This window comes from Rhinopithecus roxellana, chromosome 15 (genome assembly GCF_007565055.1).
Source record: "Rhinopithecus roxellana isolate Shanxi Qingling chromosome 15, ASM756505v1, whole genome shotgun sequence".
Taxonomy (NCBI): Eukaryota; Metazoa; Chordata; class Mammalia; order Primates; family Cercopithecidae; genus Rhinopithecus; species Rhinopithecus roxellana.
Genome location: NC_044563.1, coordinates 97,209,386 through 97,234,569, shown reverse-complemented (window position 1 = coordinate 97,234,569; position 25,184 = coordinate 97,209,386). Strand labels below are relative to the sequence as shown.

Genomic DNA, 25,184 nt, shown 5'->3' with positions numbered 1-25,184 from the left:
GCTGGTCTTGAACTCCTGACCTCATGTGATCCACCCGCCTCGACCTCCCACAGTGGTACTGTGCTTTTAACTTCATTGCAATTGGTGTTGACTAGAAGCGTATGTCCTGAAGAATTCATATCTCAAATGAGGAAACAAGAGCCCCAGAGTTTTAGGCTTCAAAGGATGTAATGCTAGGTGCAAATGGGAGCAGACATTTAACTGTGCAATTATTTTTATAAGGACCTGTTATTGTTTTAGTTAGGGCTTTGATTACAGAGTTATGTTGATATAAAAAAATTATTTTTAGAGAGATGGAGTTTCACTGTATTGCTTGCGCTGGCTTCAAACTTCTGGACTCAACTGACCCTCTTAATTTAGCCTCCTGGGTACCTGGGACTACAAGTGTGCAATACCACAACTGGCTACATGGATATTCAGTAGTCCACCTTAACTCTCTTTTCCTCAGGAGACTTGTTACTTTTTGGTTGTGCTTTTGTAGAACTCGAAGTATTTATTTTTTCTCCAAGTGTGTATATCACATTCTAGCAGAAAGGGCTCTGACATGTTTTAAAGGAAGGAAACTCATAAAGGAATTGTTGACCTAAATTTTCAGTTTAATTTTCTCACACAGAATCATCTTGTGTGCTGAGGCAGGCAGATTGCTTGCTTGAGCCCAGGAGATTGAGATCATCCTGGGCAACATGGTAAAACCCCGACTCTACAAAAAATACAAAAATTAGCCAGATGGGGTGGCCTATACCTGTAGTCCCAGCTATTTGGGAGGCTGAGGTGGATCACATGACCTCAGGAGGTCAAAGCTGCAGTGAGCCGTTGCTGAGCAACTGCACTCTAGCCTAGGCGACAGAATGAGTCCTTGTCTCAAAAAAAAAAAAAAAAAAAAAAAAAGAATCTTTTTGTGTTCCATAGTCACTGAAAAGTGTTATAGCTCTTGAAATGTATGCACTTTGTTCTCACTGAATTTTGAATTGAGAGTGTTCTAATTCTAATTTTAAAGGGAATTTATATTTGAAATTTGCCCCAAATCAAGTATTTTTATGTAGTGTCAAAACACTCTCAGTGGACTCTGCTGTTTGGCTACGCTTGGGTGGTGAATTGATCTCCCTGAAAGCTGTAAACAGTTTTTGACCAGACGTAAACTTAACTTTTGAGGGATTGTGAGGATGTTTGTATAAGTTTATTAACCTAGAAAATGCCCATTCTCTTACATAAAAAACCATCTTCTTTCTTGGAATTTGGGGCCTAGTTGAATATATAGAATTTCTGACTGATTAGAAGAGTCGCAAATGGGCTTGATCTCTTCATTTTCGTAAAACAGAGAGTCTTTTAATTTCATTTAGTTGTAAAATTTCTAAAGTGTCTATTTTAGGAATATTTGGAATGGAAAGGTCTTTATCTTTACATTCTTACTCTAGTACATCCTGTTTCTACTACTGATCAAGTAAAACCAATGAACTAAAATCAGGCTTAGTTGACATTACTTTTACAAAGATAGAAATATATAATTTAAAAATTTGTTATTGATGTGATTTATTTTACCTCCATAGCTTTGTACATATTTTCATAAAAATGTGTTTGTGCTGTGCTGCTATGTAGCATTTTGTGGATCTTCCACTTTTAAGATAAAAACACTGTTTTAATTACAGAAAGACCCAAATGGGACCAGTAATTTGCCAACTGGAAGTTCTCTTCTTCAAGAAGTTGAAGTACAGAATGAGGAGATGGCAGCTTTTTGTCGATCCATTACAAAGTAAGGAACTTTTCTTTATAAATGTTCGTTTGAAAAATTGACTTGAAAACCAATTTAGTGCTAATAATGATAAAATTTTTAAAATTTTAATTATTTTCTTCTTGTGGCTAAAATTTCAAGTCAGAGTTAATTGGCACGTTACCACAAACTACAGCTGAACTTGTATCTTCACCTGTTAGATTTCTTAATATTTGGAAGAAAAAGTTGAGGTCAGACAGTAGACTTCTGATACTATAATAACCAGTAAAAAATATGACTTACCTGTAAATTTCAGTACATTTAAAAAATACCTACTTTTGTCTTAGACTTAATTTTGCTATAAACTTTCTAGCCTTCAAAATACTGTTTTACACATTTAAGAAATGATATTATAACAGACAAGTTTAGAAGAGCAAATATATTTCTGAAGTTTAGAGAAACACATTTATAGAATGATCTCTCAATCTTAAATGTGTCTAACATTCATTATAGGTGAGGAAACTGAGACTCAGAGAAGTAACCTAACAAAGTTTACTTGGCTAGTCAGTAATATCAATAATAGAACCAACTCTCTTTTGCTTCTGGTTAAGCATGTTTTCTTGCTAGTATATCACTATATTAGTCATGACTTCTGTTACAAGTGCTAAAACCCATCCTGAACTTAAATAGGGTCATGTATTGGTTCACAACCCAAATAGCAGATAGAGGAAGGATGGGGCAGAGTTCATTAACAGCAAGATTCAGGAATTCATTACTATAAATCATCCCTCCTTCCTTCGATTCTCCTTGTCCACTCCCTTTCCTTTCCTTCTCCTTCCTCACTTTTCTTCCTCTGCCTTTCCTCCATGCAATTGAATGGTCTCAGTAGCAGAGAAGAAAAAGGAGTCCCCTTAGTGCTAGCCAGATAGGAAAATCCCACAGGAGGAAAGAGTGGAACAACAATCCTTGTGGCCAAGAGGATGAGAGATCTGTTATCTAAAAAAGGGAAGTAGATCACCACTGAGAGATTTTTTTCCGAATCCAGCATTGTCTTCAGTGTGGTCTGCTTTAAGCATAGCAGGATTTGGGGTTCCCAGAACATTTTTGAGTATGTACATTATTTTAATGTTGAAGAACTTAATATTTAATGAGATTTTCTGGATGATTGGTGATATTTTATTAAAACTCTGTCTTCCTTTATGTTACCTTTTAGCCAGCATTTCTTTTCTTCAGAATACCTTAGGAAAAAAAATATTATCAGTAGAGTCACTTTTTCTTGGCAAAGGTTACTCTCCCCAAACAGGCCTTGTATTTTTCTGTTAGGCCATGTTAAGTAACTACTACATTTAAGCTTTGCAAGTTGAGAAGTTAGGTAGCTGAGACCTACCTTTTTTCTCCCATTTGAATCATAGAGCTATTTATACAAACTCTGCCACTAATTGAAAATGATTGTTTTTGTTTACACACACACACACTTATGTGGTACAAAACTGCAAATGGACTAAAGAGAGAATGAGTTCTTTTTGTAATTTTATTTTCATTAGTAGACTATGATTTTAACAAATATTAGAGCAGTAAGAAGTACTGGTGTTTTTGAAGCCATGTTCTAGGAACTTCTCTTGTTCCCCTGTGGTGACCATGGAGATTGAGGTGAGGAGATGTACTCTGAAATTAGTGGCTCTATTTTTTCCAGTATGCTCATTTTGCAGTGGATTTTTAAAACAAATATTTAGGCTTTTAATTAGAGAGCCAGTTCTTTGCTTTTTGAGATCTTCAAAAATTATTCACTTAAATTCAGCTGTGAAATTAGTGTCAGGCTGTCAGAATGATATTTGTTTATAGTTAAGATAAAATATAAAAAAGACTTGGAATTTATTAGCATTTCTAGGTATTGGTTCTTGTTGTTGTTTCTCATCTGTGAAATTAAAGACTTGGACTAGTGATTTCAAAGATCTCTTTCAGTTTAAGGTTCTGTAATACATTGATTCCGGACTACTTTTCATTATTATTGAGTTTTTGTCTTATTTCTTTATTTTTTTCCTTTTACGCCCATCATAATTGACAGAGCTTACTATATCTACTAGTTACAGGTGCTGAAAATGTTCTTTTTTTCTTTTTCTTTTTTTTTTTGAGACGGAGTTTTCACTCTTGTTGCCCAGGGTAGAGTGCAGTGCTGCGATCTCGGTTCACTGCCTCCTGGGTTCAAGCATTTCTCTGGCCTCAGCCTCCTGAGTAGCTAGGACTATAGGCATGTATCACCATGCTTAGCTAATTTTTTTTTGTATTTGTAATAGAGACGAGATTTTACCATGTTGGCCAGGCTGGTCTTGAACTCCTGACCTCAGGTGATCTGCCCACCTCGGCCTCCCAAAGTGCTGGCATTACAGGCGTGAGCTACCGCACCCGGTCAAGAAAGTTCTTCTAATAGTGTTAAATACCAGTAGAAGTTATTGCTACTTTATTTGTGGTCCTTTAGGATAAGATGAGAAACCACACTCTACACCTGTCTTTCTGAATAGCTTTATAGTCATATAATATTCACATATATACTATTTATATCCTATACTAGTATCTTGACCACAAAAACTTGCTATATGTTTTCAAGGACTTCAACTCTGCATTTGGTTAATTTTATTCTAAGTAGTGCTGATATACTTTCCTATAGAATAATGTTAATTCATTTGAAATCTTTCAAAACCCTCATTTTTATCTCTTCTCCTCTTTATATTCTGATTTTGTATGATTTGGTTATCTGTGCAGAATTTTAGTCTGAGCACACAAAAGTAGAAAAAGAAACCATAAAGGATTTTTGTTTCTGCATAGAGATACTGAATTTCCTAAACTGTAGAGCCACACTAAACAGACAAAGCCTTTTATTTGGGTGATAGGGTAGTAGAAATTTTAGAGAAAATAAAAATTAGAGTTAAATACTCTTTATAGGTAGTTACTTAAGAACATCAAACTGTGATGTGTGGCTTAGAGTATCCATAAAAATACCTTATCTGGTCTATATTTAAAGTGAATAATTTACTCAGACAGCAGTTATTCATTTAATAATTTAATTTGATTTTGTATGTTTAAATGTTTAAACATTTAGTTACCAAAAAAACCCCACAAAAAGAACCTCAATTGTAAGGAATCTTACATCTTACGTGTTTTGTGGTTTTTGACAATTTTTATAAAGCAAACAAACCATGAATTAGAAGAAATCAATTTTACAGAAAAAGGAAATTAGTGTATTTTCTGGATCTGGTATCTTCCATGGTACCAAGTAAATACAAAAAGGACCCATTATAAAAACATTTCTTAAATTGTGATAAAATATGCGTAACAAAATTTACCATTTTAACTGGTTTTAAGTATACATTTCAGTGGCATAGTTACATTCACATTGTTGTGTAAAAGAAAGGACTTATTTTAAGAAAGGGAAATGCAGGTTTCTTCCTCTCAAACAAAGCTAAGTTTTATCACTGGAATTTTTGTCTAATAAATTCTTTTGTTAGCTATCAAGAATTTCTGCTTTTACTTTTGTCATCCTTAACAGTTTCTGAAAATTGAAAGCTTGCTTAGATGTAGAAAAAATTCTCTAATATTTCATACATTAATTTCATGATTTGATGTGAGCATCTGTCTTAGTGTTTGTATTACTATAAAGGAATACTTGAGACTGAGTAATTTATAAAGAAAGGGTGTATTATATTTTTAATATTGGATCCTTTGTGTTGCTTAAGAGTTCAGTGCAAAAACCAGATTTATTCCTTCACTAACTCATTTATTTGACAAGAAGGTTAAAGCACTTACCATGTACTAGGCACTGTTCTAAATGCTTTATAAACTAAATTCACATAATTCTCACAACAACCCTATCAAGTAAGTAGTAATATTACCCCCAGTTTATAGAAGAAAAAACCGAAGCAACAAGGAGATTTAATAACTTGCATAAGTTCACAAAGCTAATAAGTAGTATAATCAGGATTCAATATAAGGTAATTTGACTCTAGAGGATATGCACTAATGCTTACATGTGCTACTTCCCCAGAACCTTTTTCTGTCAACTCAAGCTGTTTTATTCTACTTCCGTGACCTGATTATTTTAATCTCTACAGAAGCAAGTATACAATACTTCTAGCATTCATTCCATTCATAACCCTATGAAAAGCAGGTAGGAGGACTGGTCCCTGTCTTCTAACCTCTAGAAAAAAAATCAGTTTAAAAGAGCTCACAAGTGTAAAGAAGTTATCAAATCTGTCTTTGTCTTATGATAACAGCAGTGCTGGCTGGAGATGAGCCATACACCATTTAATTTTAAACTGTGTTGCTCCTATGAATACCTTCACAGGCAGTTCTTTTGATTCCCTAGGTTTTAGAAATCACTTTGAGGGAAGAAAGGCCTTGGAGCACTGTAAGAAACCATTGTCTGTATTTTATTCATTATCTAGCAGCCAGAAACAATGTTTGTAGGAAAAAGGTCCTTAGAAGAAAAAAAATTTTCAAGGCAACAAACATTTTATCCTTTTGGCCATCACAATTTTAGGACTACATTGCCTATAGAATCATTTGAAAGGTACCATTTTGTGTACTTGTACTGTGTGGCAAAAGATTTTTAAGCAGAGGACCTCATTTAAAATGCCATTTATCCAAGCATGTGCTTGGGTAGTGTTGATAATGTTACCAAAGATATCCTGGCAGTAGTTCATCTCTTCCTTTTCCTTGGGTTTCTTTTATTTAAGAGGAAAATGCTGGTATTTGGAATTTCAACAGGAGTTCATGCATTGCAGTTTCATGAGCTGCTTGAGTTGGACAATGACATAGACCTGAGTGGCTATAAACATGTAAAACCTTGTTCAGAGCCCTCAAATGAAGTTTTTTAAAAAAGAATTTAATTTCTTCTTTATTGTGAACAGATTGAAGACCAAATTTCCATATACCAATCACCGCACAAACCCAGGCTATTTGTTAAGTCCAGTCACAGCACAAAGAAACATATGCGGAGAAAATGCTAGTGTGAAGGTCTCCATTGAAATTGAAGGATTTCAGCTACCAGTTACTTTTACATGCGATGGTAGGTTTATGGTTCCTCAAGCCTCTTGTTTTGTTCTGTAAGGGAGAGATGTTTAAAATATGAATATTATCATTCTTTTAATAAACCAATTTTGCTATCATGTGTCTTTTTGTCATTCATATGGATAGTTTTCTGGTTAGAACTAGTGGGGAATCAGGTTTATAAATAATTATCTGAAAAGTGCTGAGTAACTTTTTGTTGATCAGTGGCTCTTGGCCAAGGCCCAAAAGCATTCGATAGAAAAGCTAATTATAATCTAATTCTTTATTTTTATCCTTCATTTTATGACAGGAAGCATGCTTGCTTATAAAGAGCTGTCAGTGAAATTGAAATTCCAGATATCTTGCTAAGTTCTTCTGTGGAGAAGAGAAGATAATTCTCTTTTATTTTAATCCTTTCTTCCAAACTTAGTATGGGTGTCCTCTCTAGAGATGTCTGTAGGAATTTTTTTCTTATAGTTTTAAAAACTAATTTTGTTTCCTTGCAGAGTTTATTGCATTTCATAATATATATTATCTTAACAGGATTCCCCAAGGAATGAGATCCTTTATTTCTACAGTACTTTGGCCTAAGAATTATGCAATTTTTATTCTTTAATGGTTATGACTAGGAATGTGTCTAATATTGAGATACATTCTTTCTAGCTTTGTACTTTTGAAGGCCCTTTGAAAAAATACAAATCTGAAACAGAAAACCATCAGCTACTGTAACAATTATTCTTTTAGTTGTTAAAGGAAAAGTTCTGTGGTTTTTGTTGTTGTTGTTGTTGTTGTTGTTGTTGTTTTTTGAGAGAGAGTCTCACTCTGCCACCCAGGCTAGAGTGCAGTGGCATGATCTTGGCTCACTGCAGTGAGGGTGAGAGTTAGACTCCATCTCAAAAGTATAACCTACCTGCTGTATTTTTATTTTTCATTGGAAAATATACCAGGCAAATGTCAAACATTTAAAATGGTGAATCTTTTTCTTGTAATTCATTTTAAATCATTGTTTGCTAGATACTGCTAAATATCATCTGTGGGGGATTGGTTCCAGGACCCCCTTCAGATACCAAAATCCCAGGTTGCTCAAATCCCTGATATGACGTAGTATTATCATATAACTGATACACATCCTTCTGTATAGCTTATTTATTTTTGGTTTAATTTTTAAATTTTTAACTTGCATGGGTACATAGTAGGTATATATATATTTATGGGGTACATATGATCTTTTTTTAAAGCATCAAAGGGAAGGGGTAACATGATGTTTTGATGCAGGCATACAATGTTAATACTCCTATATACTTTAAATCACCTCTAGATTAGTTATATTACCTAATGCAATGTAAATGCTATGTAAATATTTGCTATATTGTATTGTTTAAGGAATAATGACAAGGAAAATGTGTGTACATATTCGGTACAGATGCAGTTTTTTTTCTTTTCAAATATTTTTGTTCCGTGATTGGTGAATCCACAGATGCAGAACCAACATATATAGAAGGTCAACTGTGTTAGGTTAAACAAAACATATTATTAAAATTAGTTTCACGTCTTTTGATTTACTTGTTTCAATATGGCAACTAGAAAATTTGAAATTATATGTGTGGTCTACATTTGTGGACTGCATTATATTTCTATTGTATACTGCTGTCTTAAATGATAAGTAATACAGTCTTGAATAAGTATGAATGAGCAAAGTGCAAATGATGACTAACTCTTTTACAGTGAGTTCTACTGTAGAAATCATTATAATGCAAGCCCTTTGCTGGGTACATGATGACTTGAATCAAGTAGATGTTGGCAGCTATGTTCTGAAAGTTTGTGGTCAAGAGGAAGTGCTGCAGAAGTAAGTTTATTTAACTACTGAGCAACATCTTTGACAATTTCATTTTTAATGGTTTAATCTAGAAAAATTTCTAGTTGAATTTATAATGCAGAAATACATTGGGTCCTATTGAATTGATTTACCAAATTAGTAAACTTTTGTTCAAATATATGATGTCTAAGATGTCATGTCTAAGACAGTGGTGGGGGTTCAGAGATAAGTGAGACATTGTATTCCCTTAAGGAGCTTGTAGTCTTTACAGGAAGAATTTCAGGCAGCTGGTTAATAAGTGATATAATGGGTCTTTCTTACTGTAAAGAGTCGATAGTCACATCATTATAGACTCTATTTTCCTTTTGCAACATGCACTGTTACTTTATGCACAGTAGTCAGCTGTGATTTCCTTTTAGTTGCCTGAAATAATCATTATATGAATCTTTTTCTTACCCAGGTATTTATTATATCTTTTTTTGAGACGGAGTTTCACTCTTGTTACCCAGGCTGGAGTGCAATGGCACGATCTCGGCTCACCGCAACCTCCACCTCCCGGGTTCAAGCGATTCTCCTGCCTCAGCCTCCCAAGTAGCTGGGATTACAGGCATGTGCCACCATGCCCAGCTAATTTTGTGTTTTTACAAAATACAGCCCTTTGGTCAGTCTGGTCTCGAACTCTCGATCAGGTGATCCACCTGCCTCGGCCTCCTAAAGTGCTAGGATTACAGGTGTGAACCACCATGCCCAGCCTTGTAATTTATTATATCTAGCATTTAGTCCAGTTGTTTTACAGATTTTATTCTCCTAGGCTTCTAGAAATGCCCTGTCCCTATTTTTCTTATTTCCTTCTTCATCTTTGTCTTCCTCTTCTTTCTTTTTTACATTGACTGTTCTCCTACAGAATAATTTCTGTTTAAATGCTCAGATTTGATTTTAAAACTGTCTGTGTTTTACCATTCTCTTCAATTTCTGATGCAGGTGCAATTTAAATTTTACCCTCACCTTTATAATTTCTAATTTGAATAGAATAATAGTGAATAATTAATATATCTTAACAGTAATCATTGCCTTGGAAGTCATGAGCATATTCAAAACTGTCGAAAATGGGACACAGAAATTAGACTACAACTCTTGACCTTCAGTGCAATGTGTCAATATCTGGCCCGAACAGTAAGTGTGTACCTTATAACTGAATTTCATTTGTCTGAATCTGAATAATTCTGCTAATTTGCCAATTTTCAACTTGTACATTTTATGTGATTTCATAGTTGGAATGGGGTGATGAACTCATCCTCAACAGGAATCTTCTTAGCAAATGAGGGAGGATCTTCAATCATGGAGGTTTAGGTAACATAGTCCTTAGAGGTAGAGGCATATTTGAAAATCAAAGTGGAGAAATTAAACATTTGGTTGGTAATAGCTTTATACATGAGTGAAAACATCAGGGTGAGTCAGGGAAAAATGAGGAAGAAGGAAAAATTTTGAATACTAAATATTGGTTGAGGATGAAAAGAAAATCCACATTGACCTTTGTACCAAACTGAGAAAAATAAATTATTCATCACAAAATGAAAACTAATTCCCTATTTTAAAAGTTCACTACTTCAGTAGGTGGATGTTCTTTAAGAAAAAAAAAAAAGCTTTCAATGCTTTCTTTTGAGGTTAAAGCAAAATAGAATGCAGGAAATGTACCCATTTTGTTTTACTGCATGAACCCCTGGTGAACTTATGATTGAATTTTTAATCTCTAAAGAGAATTATTCTTCATTTGGTAGAATTTTGGATGGAAAAATATCAGTGATGTCTGCTTTCTTTTTTTCTTGGTTTTCTTGAGTTTTGCTTTTATGTTAGGGGTAGAATTCATTTCAATTGGGTAAAGACTTTCATAAAATTTAGTACATTTTGGCAGTCATTGGTAACTTTTCTTTTCAGTTTCTTAAGGAATGATGTCCTTTTTTCTTTTTTTTTTCTTTTGGAGACAGAGTTTCCCTCTGTCATCCAGGCTGGAGTGCAATGGCGTGATCTCAGCTCAGTGCACCTCTGCCACCCACGCTCAAGCAATTCTCGTGCCTCAGCCTCTGGAATAGCTGGAACTGTGGGCATGCACCAACCCACCCAGCAAACTTTTATTTTTTTGTATTTTTAGTAGAGACAGAGTTTTGGTGTGTTGGCCAGGCTGGTCTCAAACTCCTGGCCGCAAATGATTCGCCTACCTCAGCCTCCCAAAGTGCTGAGATTACAGGCATGAGCCACTGTGCCCTGCCAGGAATGATGTTTTTGACTACATTTGCATAATGTAGACCTGGGGTAGAAGAGACGAGTACCTTGTTCATGATGGGGAGTGGGAGGAGAATTGATTATCATTAGAAAAAAAATGCAGAAATTTAAATGACCTCTTCCCCATCTGTTTTCTACCCCATATTTGTTTGGCTATCAGCCATCTTTAAAGTATTTTTAGCTCTCTATTCTCTATATATACAACAGAAATAGTTTTTGTTCCAAAAGCTATTTATATACCTGAAAGTAGACTTGAAAGCATTTATGTTTTCCATTTAACAAACAAGTTTTCTTCAGGATGTTGACTCACTTTTTTTCTGAGTCAGTTACAAATAATATTTAATTCTGATAGAATTTTATTTTCAGTTCTCGGAAAAACACTTGGTTTCAAGATTTTATCATACACTTAACTATATTTAATTTGACAATAGAAAGACCAAAGAGTAGATTTGATTTTTTTTGTGTAAATGTGTTTGTTTAGGCAGAAGATGATGAAACACCCGTGGATTTAAACAAACACCTGTATCAAATAGAAAAACCTTACAAAGAAGCCATGACAAGGTATATCATCGAAAGCATTAATTGCAGGTTTTCAGACTTTGTTTTTGGATGCAAATACACTTATTTTGGTGATTAAAACAATCATTTTGTGTGTAGCATCCTTCAGCCACAATAACTGCTGTTTCTTTCAGACACCCGGTTGAAGAACTCTTAGATTCTTATCACAACCAAGTAGAACTGGCTCTTCAAATTGAAGTAAGTCTTAATTCACATTTTGGCATAATGACTTAAAGATTCTTGCTTCTTCTTTCTCTTAAATGGTAGTGTTGGCATTAGAGAAAATATTTTAGGACTTTAAAGACTATATTCTTTTTAATTTATAAAGAAAATAGGTTTAATTGACTTACAGTTCAGCATGACTGGGGAGGCCTCAGGAAACTTAAATCATGGAAGAAGGCACCTCTTCACAGGGCAGCGAGAAATGAGTGTCGAGCGAACGGGGCCCATTATAAAACCATCAGATCTCATGAAAACTCACTATCATGAGAACAACATGGGAGAAACCACCCCCATGATTCAGTTATCTCCACCTGGTCCTGCCCTTGACACGTGGAGATTATTACATTTCAAGGTGAGATTTTGGGGGGACATAGAGCCAAACCACATCATTGTGCCCCTGGCCCCTCCCAAATGTCATGTCCTCACATTTCAAAACACAATCATGCCCTTCCAGTAGTCTCCCAAGGTCTTAACTCTTTCCAGCATTAACCCAAAAGTTTAAGTCCAAAGTCTCATCTGAGACAAGGCAAATCCCTTCCACCTATGAGCCTGTAAAACCAAAAGCAAATTAGTTACTTCCTGGATACAATGAAGGTACAGGTGTGGGGTAAATACAGCCTTTCCAAATGGGAGAGATTTTCCAAAACAAAAGGGCTAGGGGCCCATGCAAGTCCAAAATCTAATAGGGCAGTCGTTAAAGCTTAAAGACTTTCTTTTTTTTTTTTTTTTTGAGGCTGAGTCTCCATGTGTTGCTTAGGCTGGAGTGCAGTGGGGTGATCTCGGCTCTCTGCAACCTCTGCCTCCTGGGTTCAAGTGATTCACCTGCCTCAGCCTCCTGAGTAGCTGGGATTAGAGACATACATCACCATGCCTGGCTAATTTTTATGTTTTTAGTAGTGATGGGGTTTTACCGTGTTGGCCAGGCTGGTCTCAAACTCCTGACCTCAAGTGATTCTCCCACCTCAGCCATCTAAAGTGCTGGGGTTACAGGCATGAGCCACCGTGCCCAGCCAAGACTATATTCTTGACATTGATGTTTCATGTCTTGTTTTCGGACCTAAGTTACGTCAAAAGTTTTCACTAATGCTTAAATTAACATGTTTATTCTCATTTCAGCTCTATTGCTAAGAAGAACCTTCAGTTCAACTCTAAAAGCATTTATTGGATGCTTACTATATGCTGAATGCTAGAGTTTTGAAAATGAATGATCTAGTCCCCACCTATCAGGAACTTAAAAAGTAGTAGTGAGGGATTTAAACAAAACTTCAATATAGTGTAGTAAAATGTATTATAGAGGTATGCCTTGGAGTTAAGGAGATTAAGGAAGGGCACCTTACCTAAGTTGAGGGTTCAAGGAAGGCCTCTTAGAAGGGATGTTGTCTGAACTGTCTTATACAGTACGAGTTAGCAAGAAAAAAATTGGGAAGGGTATATAAACAAAAGCAGATAGGTGTGATATTTACATGGAAGTATAAGCAATTCTGTGATAGAGTACAAAGTATAAAATGAAGATTGGCAGATGACATGGGAGATAGCTATATGATTATTATCCTTGTAATCCGTGTTAAGGAATTTTATCTTCTAGGTCAGGAGACCATATCCAGTCTACCTTCTAATTTGTAAATTAAAAAAAAAAAATTTAACAAAACTACACACCTGGTTGCTGTTGTCGTTGTTTGAGACAGTCTCACTTTGTCACCCAGGCTGGAGTTCAGTGATATGATCTTGGCTCACTGTAATCTCTGCCTCCTGGGTTCAAGTGATTCTCCCACCTCAGCCCCCCTAGTAGCTGGGATTACAGGTGTGTGCCACCACGTCTGGCTAATTTTTGTATTTTTGGTACAGACAGGGTTTCACCATGTTGGTCAGGCTGGTTTCAAACTCCTGACCTCAAGTGATCCACTCGCCTTGGCCTCCCATAGTGCTGGAATTACAGGCATGAGCCACTGCGCCTGGCCCCATACCTTTTTTTTTTTTTAACATATTGTCTCTTGTCATTTACATTTATGCTCCAACAGTAGAGTTGAGTAGTGGAACAGAGATTGTGTATCCTGCAAAACCTAACCTGTTACTGTTTGGCCCTGTACAGAAAAAGTTGGCCGACTCCTGCTCTAGCCACTTAAGGTGTTTTTAGCCTAGAGTGGTTTGGGTGAATTGTTTAGTCCTGTGATCTGAAATCACTCTGGCTGTATTGTGGAAGTTAGATTTCAGGTTGGGATTGGTTTCAGAGCGAATATTTAAAAAGGTTTTTATAGTAGTCCAGGTGAAAGATGAAGAGCATGGAAAAGTTAAAAAGGAGAGAACTGATTAACAATATTTAGGAGATAAAATTGGAAAGATTTTAACAGGTGATGAGATGTGAGTGAAGGGGAAATAGTATAAGTGTAGGATGGCTTCCATATTTTTATCTACTAGTATGTTCTTATCAACATATAAATATATTTATTCAAAAATATTTACTGAATATCTCTGGTAAACTGGAGTTTACTAGAATCTGGAGTTTCGTATGGAGTGTCCAGGCTAGAGATAATAAACTTGGGAATCATTAGAATATAAATTGTATTTTGCAGCCATAAGACAGGATGAGGTCACCAGGAAAATCATTGTAGATGAAGAGGAAAAAGAGTTACCCATCTTAAAAAAAAAAAAAAAATCCCCACCCCGCCCCCCGCCACAGGAGCCACACCATTTCTCTCTTCTCCTTGCTTTAAAACTTCTGAAAGTTAAGTGGTTTTGCTGCTTCCATTTCCTTCCTTCCCATTCTCTTATATGCCCACTCCAATCAGTTTAGTACTTCCCTGAAACTGTACTTATTAAGGTCATCAAGGACTTCCATGATCCTGAATTCAGTAGTCAGTTCCTAATCTGTTGATCGATTGATGAATGGATGGATGGATGACAGCGTGTCACTCTGTCACCCAAACTGGAGTGCAGTGGTGTGATCACAGATCACTGCAGCTGCAACTCCCTGGTCTCAGGTAATCCTCCCACCTCAGCCTCCTGGGTAGCTGAGACTACATTCCATGCCCAGCTAATTTTTATGTTTTTTGTAGAGACACAGTTTCCTTATGTTGTCTGGGCTGGTCTTGAACTCCTGGGCTCAAACGATCTTCTTGCTTCAGCCTCCCAAAGTGTTAGGATTACAGGTGTGAGCCACCGTGCCCACCAAATCTTTATTCTTCTCAACCTGTCTGTATTTTTTGATACAGTTGATCATGTCTTTCTTTTTGAAATACTTAGTTGGCCTGTGGGATACCACCTTCTTGCTTTCCTTATTTCTATTAGCTGCTCTGTCTCACTCTTACTTGTGGCTTCTTCCTTATCTTCCTGCATATCCCCAGGGCTCAGTTCTAGAACCTCTTCTCTCTGTATTGACATCCTAGGTGATCTTGGTATATCCTTATACTGATTGACTCTGAAATTTGTATGTCTAACCTTAACCTTTTCCCCAACTCCAGACTCAAATTATCTATTACTTGACATCTTTATGTGAATATCTAATTAATTGACATCTCAAATTTAAGATCTACAAAACTGAATTTTTTATAGTACCTTTGTATCTATTCACCCATCGGCCTTCCCTTTTTCTTTTTTTTTTTTTTTTTTTTTTTTTTTTTTTTTTTTTTTTTTTGAGACGGAGTCTTGCTCTGTCGCCCAGGCTGGAGTGCAGTGGCCGAATCTCAGCTCACTGCAAGCTCCGCCTCCCGGGTTTACGCCATTCTCCTGCCTCAGCCTCCCGAGTGGCTGGGACTACAGGCGCCTGCCACCTCGCCCGGCTAGTTTTTTGTATTTTTTTAGTAGAGACGGGGTTTCACCGTGTTAGCCAGGATGGTCTCGATCTCCTGACCTCGTGATCCACCCGTCTCGGCCTCCCAAAGTGCTGGGATTACAGGCTTGAGCCACCGCGCCCGGCCCCCTTTTTCTTTTTAAGAGTTTATTTTTTAAGAGCAATATTAGGTTCAGAGCAAGCTGAGAGGAAGGTGCAGAGATATCTCGTATACCCCCTTATGTACACATGCATAGCCTGACCTCATTATTTCCCTTTTTAATAAATGGCAACTTTGTCTTCCATTTGCTCAGGCCAAAACCCTAGAGTCATCCTTGACGTCTCAAGAAAAAGATCTTATACATTTCACATTCAGTCTAATTCTGGTCAGCTCTACCTTGAAAATACATTTAGAATGTGAGCGCTTTCATCACTACCAAAGCTATACTCTAGTCAACTGCGGTAGTTTCTTACTAATCTCCCAGTGTCTACCCCTACAGTATATCTTCAACAGGCAACCAAAATGATCTTTTGAGAATAAGTCACTAAATGGAATGTGATATCCTGGATTATATTCTGGAAGATAAAAAGCTCATTAGTGGAAAAGTTGGTAAAATCTGAATAAAGTTTAACATTTACTTAATAGCAATATACCAGTGTTAATGTCTAGCTTTGACAAATGTAACATGGTTTATGTAAGATTTACTTAGTCTAGTTTTCCAGCGTTATATGGGAACTTTGTATTATTTTTATAGCTGTCTGTAAATTTAAAATTATTGAAAGGTAAAGATTTTAAAAATGAAAATAGGAAAATTAGCTGGGTATGGTGACATATAACTGTAATCTCAGCTACTCAGGGGGCTGAGGTAGGAGAATTGCTTGAAACCGGGAGGCAGAGGTTGCAGTGAGCTGCACACTGCTGCAGTCCAGTCTGGGTGAATGAGACCTGTCTTAAAAAAAAAATAAGAAAAGAAGAGCAAAAAGCAAAATAAGAGAAAATCAAAGGCAGAAGGTGGGGCTTTGAAAAGATAAAGTTTGTAAATCCTTTAAAAAATGTTAGATCATGTCACTCCTTCGCTGAGAATCCTGTTTACTATCTTACTTAGTAAAATTCAAAGCCCTAATTGTAGCTTCAAGGTTCTACACAGTATGACTCACTACCTCTCTGATCTGACTTCTTATCACTTCCCTGTCTTTTTTCTCTGGTTGATTATCTGCCAGTTATGTTCCGCACTGAGGACCCTTGTGCCTGTTGTTCCCCTCTAAATGCTTTTTCCTGAGACATTTTCATGGCTCACCCTTACACTTTTAAGGTCGGTGTCTAGCTGTAGTATCAGAAAGGAGAGCAGAGGAAGGGTGGATTTGGAACTAATAGACAATAAATTGATAATTGGTACTTAAAGAGTAATGTAGGCTGGGCGCAGTGGCTCACGCATGTCATCCCAGCACTTTGGGAGGCTGAGGCGGGCGGATCACCCAAGGTCAGGAGTTTGAGACCAGCCTGACCAACATGGCGAAACCCCATCTCTACTAAAAATACAAAAATTAGCCAGGCATGGTGACAGACACCTGTAATCCCAGCTACTCGGGAGGCTGAGGCAGGAGAATCACTTGAACCTGGGAGGCAGAGGTTGCAGTGACCTAAGATCCTACCACTGCACTCTAGCCTGGGCAACAGAATGAGAGTCCGTCTCAAAAAAAAAAAAGCAAAGTAATATGAAGTAATATAGGAGAATGGCATGACCTTCAAAACTGGAAAAGGTTTTGCGTGAAGGTGAAGTAAAAGGAAGCAGGAAGTATAAGTCAAATAAGCAAAAATGAGGAGCTAGAAAACAGGCCCCGAGGACTGCAGGGTAATTGGGTATTTGAGAAAATTAGGTGGTTTCATTTAAGCTTGAAGGTGAAGGTTTGTAGTAGCCAAGCGTCAAGGGTGGAAAAATTTAAATTTTAAACGGGTGGTATAGTACTGAGTTTCAGCCCATTATAACAGTACTTGGCATAAAAGTTTGGCATAAATGTTTTTATGAATTAATACATTATATACGAATGTTTCTTAATAAGATATGTACTTCTCAGGTAAATGTTGCCCAGTGTTATTAATATGTAACTGACCTCTAAAGAACTTGGTTTTGATACCAAATTTTTGCAGGAGGAAGAGAAGGGTTATTTTCAGTGTGGAAATTATTTCCAAATGAGAATAAGAAAAAAATAGCTCTAGTTTTAGTGATTTGTTACTAATTTACGCTTCTACTTCTGATTCTAATGGAAAATTAATAACAATTTGCATATGAATAATTGTGTCAGATGAAGTGAAAATTAACCAGGCCTTGCCTTTTCCTACTTTGAAATAAACTATACAATTGAAAAGCTATCTCATTTCTTTTCTTTTTCATCACAAAAGAGTAGAGGATATCTGTTAGGGATATCTAAGATATCTAATTTCTGACTTCGTCTCTGGAATTGGTCCTTTAAATTTCACCTACCTATTTTTATTTTATTTTGTGTTTTTAAAGAACCAGCACCGAGCAGTAGATCAAGTAATTAAAGCTGTAAGAAAAATCTGTAGTGCTTTAGATGGTGTCGAGACTCTTGCCATTACAGAATCAGTAAAGAAGCTAAAGAGAGCAGTTAATCTTCCAAGGAGTAAAACTGCTGATGTGAGTATTTTTGGTAACTAGGATTTTATTCATGCAAATATGTACTTAAACAGGAAATTTTTGCCTTCTCCTAGACAAAATATTGTCATTTTAACTTCGGCTTTTACTTTTGGATTGAATCACTTACTTGGTTAGGTGGGGATTCCTTGGTAAGAAGTTGGGTTGCCTTGAAAGAGCTTTATGAGAGTTGACATTCAACAGGTGGATGTCAAACTGTGAACCCTTTTTGTATAGAGGAGGACCTCTGGCATAGATGAGTTGGTTTGGGGTTTAAGGATAGGTATTGAGCTTAGAAGACCTGGAGGACAGTAACTCTCACTTCTCCCTTGGGGTGGAAGTGTCCTAATTATTAGTGGGGGAAGTTCTACTTTGGCTAATAATCTCCCTGTTGAAAAGACCAAGGGCCTCAGCTATAATGCCTCAGAAGCAGCCAATTTAGGGGCCTTGGCTTTAGATTATACTGTTGGTTTTAATAAAAGCTGTCCCTCATGGTGTTTCCCAGGAGATTTAATTAACTTGCTTCATAGGGACATTTATATCTTTAATTGCAAGGATGAAAGAAGGGGTGCATCTCACGGGCCACAATAAATATAAAGGATAGAAAAGTTATGTTGATGGTGTGCCCCTCGATATCTAGAAGATAACATAGTCCATGCATTCTCAGAGAGATCCTGTCCATATGGTATGTAGCAATGCGGGTTTCTTTTTTTCTACTTTTTAATTTGCTTCTTTTTAGAAACTTATACATATACACACACACACATATATACATATGTATACACATATATACGTGTATATATATTTATACACACACACACACGAAATTACTTGGAGGTGATCAACTACCATGGACCTAATTTTGTCTGAGGCTTCTATTTATTTTACCCATTTGCTGGATAAAGGAGCAGACAGCAGATGGGAGGGGAGTCAGTTTAGATACATATAAGCACTTTTTTGAGTCACCAACCAAGAGATCTAGATTTTTTTCTTTAAGGATATTCTTATGTTGTTTTAGAGCTACTAATGGAAAATAATACTGTACTTATCACTTCTAGATTGCAAATTAATATTAACCAAGCAGCTTTTGTTGTGTTTCAGTGATATTTTACAGTAGTTTTTAGTGATTCTGATTTTCTTAATACTAAAAATAATCTTGGTTTGTGGTTTTCCCTTTCTTTTTGCATTATTTATTTATTGTTTTATTAATTCTGTAGATACTTGGGAGGTTTCCCCTGGAAAAAGAGTCTTTGACATAGTATTTGACATTTTATATTATGTCATAGGCAATTTTCTGACTATTGTGTGTGTGTGCCTGTGTAGGTGACTTCTTTGTTTGGAGAAGAAGACACTAGCAAGAATTCAACTAGGGGTATGTGTTTAAATCTTTAAATTTTAGCAATAATCATCAGCTTTTCAGAGAATCTATTAAATTTTTCTTTTTTTTTTAAATCTAGGCTCACTTAATCCTGAAAATCCTGTTCAAGTAAGCATAAACCAATTAACTGCAGCAATTTATGATCTTCTCAGACTCCATGCAAATTCTGGTAGGAGTCCTACAGACTGTGCCCAAAGTAGCAAGAGTGCCAAGGAAGCATGGACTACAACAGAGCAGCTCCAGTTTACTATTTTTGCTGCTCATGGAATTTCAAGTAATTGGGTATCAAAGTAAGTAACTGTTTAAACAGCCGGGCATGGTGGCTTGCACCTGTAATCCCAGTGCTTTGTGAAGCCACAGTGGGAGGATTGCTTGAGCCGAGGAGTTGGAGACCAGCCTGGGCAACGTAGCAAGACCTCATCTCTACTATAAAGAATTTTTAAAAAATTAGCCAGCCAGGCACAGTGACTTATGCCTGTAATCCCGGCACTTTGGGAAGCTGAGGCAGGTGGATCACCTGAGTTCAGGAGTTTGAGACCAGCCTGACAAACATGGAGAAACTCTGTCTCTACTAAAAATACAAAATTAGCTGAGTGTGGTGGCATGTGCCTGTAATCCCAGCTACTTGGGAGGCTGAGGCAGGAGAATCGCTTGAACCCAGGAGGTGGAGGTTGTGGTGAGTCGAGATTGCGCCATTGCACTCCAGCCTTGGCAACAAGAGGTAAACTCCATCTAAAAAAAAGAAATAGCCAGTGGTGGTGTGCACCTGTAGTCCCAGCTACTGAGAAGATTGAGGCAGGAGTATTGCTCGAGCCAGGAGATGAAGACTGCAGTGAGCTATGATCATGCCACTGCGCTCCAGCCTGGGTGACAGAGCAAGACCCTGTCTCAAAAAAATAAAAATAAAACATAAAAGAAAATACGTGCAGCTTTATCTAGCAACTATTCTGATCTTGTAAAATGTCAGCAACCACTGTTATCTTGGTGTTTAAATGACTAACCAACAGATACCTTTGTGATTTTCTTAAAAATTACAGAGGTGTTTGAAGCACTTCCAGTAAAGAAAATGTAACTCTTGCATGCCAAAAGCAGGAAAATATAGCAGGAAAACAGAGCAATTGTCAATTAATAAATATAGGCAGTTTAAGACAGGTGTTCGTTCATTCTTTTTTTTCTTTTGGAGATGGAGTCTTGCATTGTTGCTCACTGCAACCTCTGTTTCCAGGGTTCAAGCAGTTCTTGTGCCTCAGCCCCCTGAGTAGCTAGGATTACAGGTGCGTACCATAATGCCTGGCTAATTTTTGTATTTTTAGTAGAGATGAGATTTCACCTTGTTGGCCAGGCTGGTCTCAAATTCCTGACCTCAAGTGATCTGCCCACCTCAGCCTCCCAAAGTTCTGGGATTACAGGCGTGAGCCACCACACCCGGCCGCCAGTTTTAGTGTATTTGAAAATCAATGTATGAACTGAAAAGTCAGAAATATTTTTAGTGAAATAGTTTTATAGTAGCTTAATGCTGTAAAAAAGTTTACTGAAGAAATATCAAACATAAGTTTTGCTTAAATTGGGCTTTAGATTAAAATATGGTCATTTAGTGACTTAAATGTGGTGTTTTAATTTATTCAATAAATATTTATTGAGCACCATCTGTGGGCAGTATTCTTAATACCGGGGATTCAGTAGTACAAGGCAGCAAAAAACCTGTACTCTTCTGGAACTTGCATTTAAATGGATATTGACGGTATCTGAAGGTATTTCATTACAGGGATAATAATCTCCACATTCTCCATAGGCACACACACACACACACATTTGTACATAGACACGCACAAATATACATAGGGACACTAATGAGGTAAACAAATACCCAGTAGAAGACGATACAGAAAACAGTGATAAAGATAGAAAGTAAGTGAATAAAATGCTGACGTAAATAGGAGTAAATGGAATAAAGTTGAGAAAAATAACCAAGTAGTTAGCTTGGGGTATTGTGTGAACCAATAAAATTTGATTTGAAATAAATTTAGAATGATAAATAAATTGTATATATGAACAAAGTGGTTAACATGTAAGGCTAGCAGTAAGTTAGATTAAGTAGAATACAATTTTATTGAATCTAAGACTCGTGCTTTTAAAGATTACCTGACTGTATCCAACCAGCTGTGTACTTGGCAATTAGTGGCTGAGTCACTGCAATCTAATGAGAGAATACAATAGCATCTGTCCCCATAAATGGAAGACTCCCAATAGGCTAGGAAGATTGGCTCAATGTAAGTCAGGCACATGCTTAGCTGACTCTATTTCAGTAGCTTAGCAAAGGAAAATGCACCAAGGGAAGGTAATGTTTGTACTCTTTCTAGCTAGAAATGAATAAATACATTATTCAGTGTCGTTCAACTAAAATCTGAAGCTAATAACTGGGTGCAAAATGAAATTATCCAGCTGGTGTTATTATGACCATGCTTTAATCTGGGACCTAGGAACATACATTCCCCTTTTTATCCCCTTTACCAAACCTCTTTTCTATTTTCATAGAATTTGCAGTGGTTGAATTTCAGATGGATTTCTAAAAATTCAAATGAAAGGTGACCAGATTATTTCAGATATTGGTCTCTTTGGAGGAAGAACTGCTAATGTAGTTGTATTAGTTAAATAATTTGTATTGTCAAGATAGAAATCAAGTTAAACTTTCTTTTCTCAGTTATGAAAAATACTACTTGATATGTTCACTGTCTCACAATGGAAAGGATCTTTTTAAACCTATTCAATCAAAGAAGGTTGGCACTTACAAGAATTTCTTCTATCTTATTAAATGGGATGAACTGTAAGTGAAATTTCTGGCTTTTTATTCTTTCGGTGTGTCCTGCTATCCTAACTTTAATTTTTATTGTAATTTTCATTGAAATTCTTTAACTTCTTACTTATGTCTTAAGATCTCTTCTAGATATGATTTTGTAGAACAGACTGAAATTCTCATTAAAAAATATGAAATATCCTTTTAAGCCTTCATATTATTAAATTGCAAAAACATATCATTCTTTTTAGACTTTGTCAAGTTAAAGATATAAATTTATAGTTATAGAAAGGAAGGAAAGTTATAGAAAGGAATGAAAGTTCTGGAAAGACAGTATTTTATAGCATTGCTTCAGTATTTATTCTGTAACACTATATAACAATTCTGGCTCTTAGATTAATCAACACTTAACCAAAAAAGTTATTTTTATTTATTTATTTATTTATTTTTTGAGACGAGTTTTGCCCTTGTTGCCCAGGCTAGAGTGCAGTGGCGCAATCTCAGCTCACTGCAAGCTCTGCCTCCCAGGTTCAAGCAATTCTCCTGTCTCAGCCTGCTGAGTAGCTGGGATTACAGGCATGCGCCACCACGCCCAGCTAATTTTTTGTATTTTTAGTAGAGGTGGGGTTTCACCATGTTGGCCAGGCTGGTGTTGAACTCCTGACCTCAGGTGATCCGCCCACCACGGCCCCCCAAAGTACAGGGATTACAGACGTGAGCCACCGCGTTCAGCCGAAAAAAATTATCTTAAATCCATGTACAAGATGATGTTTTGTACTATTTATATTTTTTAAATAGTGTTTTTCTTTTTTTTTTTCTTTTTGAGATGGAGTCTTACTCTGTCACCCAGGCTGGAGTTCAGTGGCGCGATCTCAGCCCACTGTAACCTCAGCTTCCCAGGTTCAAGTGATTCTCCTGCCTCAGCCTTCCGAGTAGCTGAGATTACAGGTGTGTGCCACCATCCCTGGCTCATTTTTTTGTATTTTTAGTAGAGAAGGGGTTTTGCCATGTTGGCCAGGCTAGTCTTGAACTCCTGACCTCAGGTGATCCGCCCACTTTGGCCTCCCAAAGTGCTGGGATTACAGGTGTGAGCCACCGTGCCCAGCCTAAAATAGTGTTTTTAAACTAAGGGAACTCTCATTATTTAGGCAGATAGACAGTTGCAGAACTTTTTACTATTTGTTCCACATTTATTAAATGTTTTCCTATTGTCATATTTTCTTTTATATTATAAAATAATACATGTCTGTGAAAGCAATCAAGTAACACAAAAATGCATATAGGTAGAAACTGTCACTCTGTTTTCAACATTTGCTATCTCAGAGTGCCTGCTCTTGACTTCAAGTGTTCTTTCAGACTTAAAAAAAAATAATGCATTGGTAAACATATGTCTGTTGGTGTATATACTTTTTTTTTTCATAGGAAGGAAGAGAGGGAGGAAAGGAAGGAGGAAGGAAAGCTGTTTGTGTATATACTTATTATGTATGTTTGTGTGCATTCTTACATCCCAAAACAGAAATTCTCATAAACATTCATCTGGTTTTTCCAAAAGGAAATAAAAATGACTAATATTATTTTGCCTGGAAATTAACACGAAATCTCAAAGGCATTTGCACGTCTTTAAAGAAAGAAATGTTATATTTTGAAATTTTATACTGTTAATAAAATTTATTTAAAATTTTTAATAGGACAAGTTAGCCAGACTTCTATTTAGCTAAAGTTTACTCAGTATTAAAGATTATTTGAGGCTGGTGTGGTGGCTCACACCTGTAATCCTAGTACTTTGGGAGGCCGAGTGGATGACCTGAGGTCAGGAGTTTGAGACCAGCCTGGCCAACATGGTGAAACCCCATCTCTACTAAAAATACAAAAATTAGCCAGGCGTAGTGGCGGGTGCCTATAATCCCAGCTACTCAAGAGTCGGAGGCAGGAGATCACTTGAACCCAGCAGGCAGAGGTTGCCGTGAGCCAAGATTGTGCCGTTGCACTCCAGCCTAGGCAACAGAGCAAAAATGCCGTCTCAATAAAATAAAATAAAAATACCAAAATAAAGATTATTTGAAAGGTTAAATACAATACCTAAAATAGTCTCATTAAAGTGTTAAATTTCACATTCAATCTAATTTGTTCTATTAATACATTTTTCCCCCCATAGAATCATTTTTCCCATCCAGATATCACAATTGCCATTAGAATCACTTCTTCACCTTACTCTTTTTGGAATTTTAAATCAGAGCAGTGGAAGTTCCCCTGATTCTAATAAGCAGAGAAAGGGACCAGAAGCTTTGGGCAAAGTTTCTTTACCTCTTTTTGACTTTAAACGGTAAGTATTACTGAGTTGTAATGATGAGTCACTGTGGACACATCTGCACATCAGAATTGGCTAGATGACAAGGAGGTGAGGGGAGGAACATAGATGAGTGAATGAGCCTCTTCAGTTTTTCTAATGTGATAAAAGGAGGTCAGTTCAGAGACACAGATTAGAGGAAATAAAAGTTAATCTGCTATAGTCTGAACATATCTGACTAGGTATACACAGCTTTGTTTGCCACTCACTGTTCCATGGAGAAAAGCAGCAGCCAATGACTGTCATTTATATAAAGTACTATATTGTTGACATAATACCACAGTCTTATAAATTCCGTTGATATTAACCCAAGACTTGGTTTTCCCTTTTCCCATTTCTTTCCTACTCTTCTCCAGTTTCAGAGAATCTATAGGTGTACATTATTCCCTTCCTTAATTCTCTTTACTAATCTATCCCTTACTGCCAAATGTCCCTAGTCTTTAATTGCCATACATCCCACAAGTATGCAAAACCCTATTAGGGATTCTTTCCATTATCTTTAGGGGTAAAGGAATTTCTTTTGAGCTTGGTGTCTGTTAGTACCCACTGGGATAGTATAATCTATCTGGCCTTTTAGCTGAATATTTTAATTATGTTGTAAGGAATAATGTTTCATGA

At 36.6% G+C, this 25,184-nt stretch overlaps 1 protein-coding gene across 1 annotated transcript in view; it reads left to right on the top strand.

Annotated features, from left to right (window-relative positions):
- PIK3C2A (phosphatidylinositol-4-phosphate 3-kinase catalytic subunit type 2 alpha) overlaps positions 1-25,184 on the top strand; it is a 123,867-nt gene that overhangs the window by 57,560 nt on the left and 41,123 nt on the right. Inside the window, exons 3-13 of the mRNA XM_030917962.1 lie at positions 1,647-1,750; positions 6,613-6,770; positions 8,477-8,597; positions 9,629-9,740; positions 11,329-11,408; positions 11,540-11,603; positions 17,907-18,050; positions 19,371-19,419; positions 19,505-19,715; positions 22,127-22,249; positions 24,375-24,542. Of these exons, the coding sequence (XP_030773822.1) occupies positions 1,647-1,750; positions 6,613-6,770; positions 8,477-8,597; positions 9,629-9,740; positions 11,329-11,408; positions 11,540-11,603; positions 17,907-18,050; positions 19,371-19,419; positions 19,505-19,715; positions 22,127-22,249; positions 24,375-24,542 (1,334 nt within the window). The remainder of the gene's footprint in view (positions 1-1,646; positions 1,751-6,612; positions 6,771-8,476; positions 8,598-9,628; positions 9,741-11,328; positions 11,409-11,539; positions 11,604-17,906; positions 18,051-19,370; positions 19,420-19,504; positions 19,716-22,126; positions 22,250-24,374; positions 24,543-25,184) is intronic.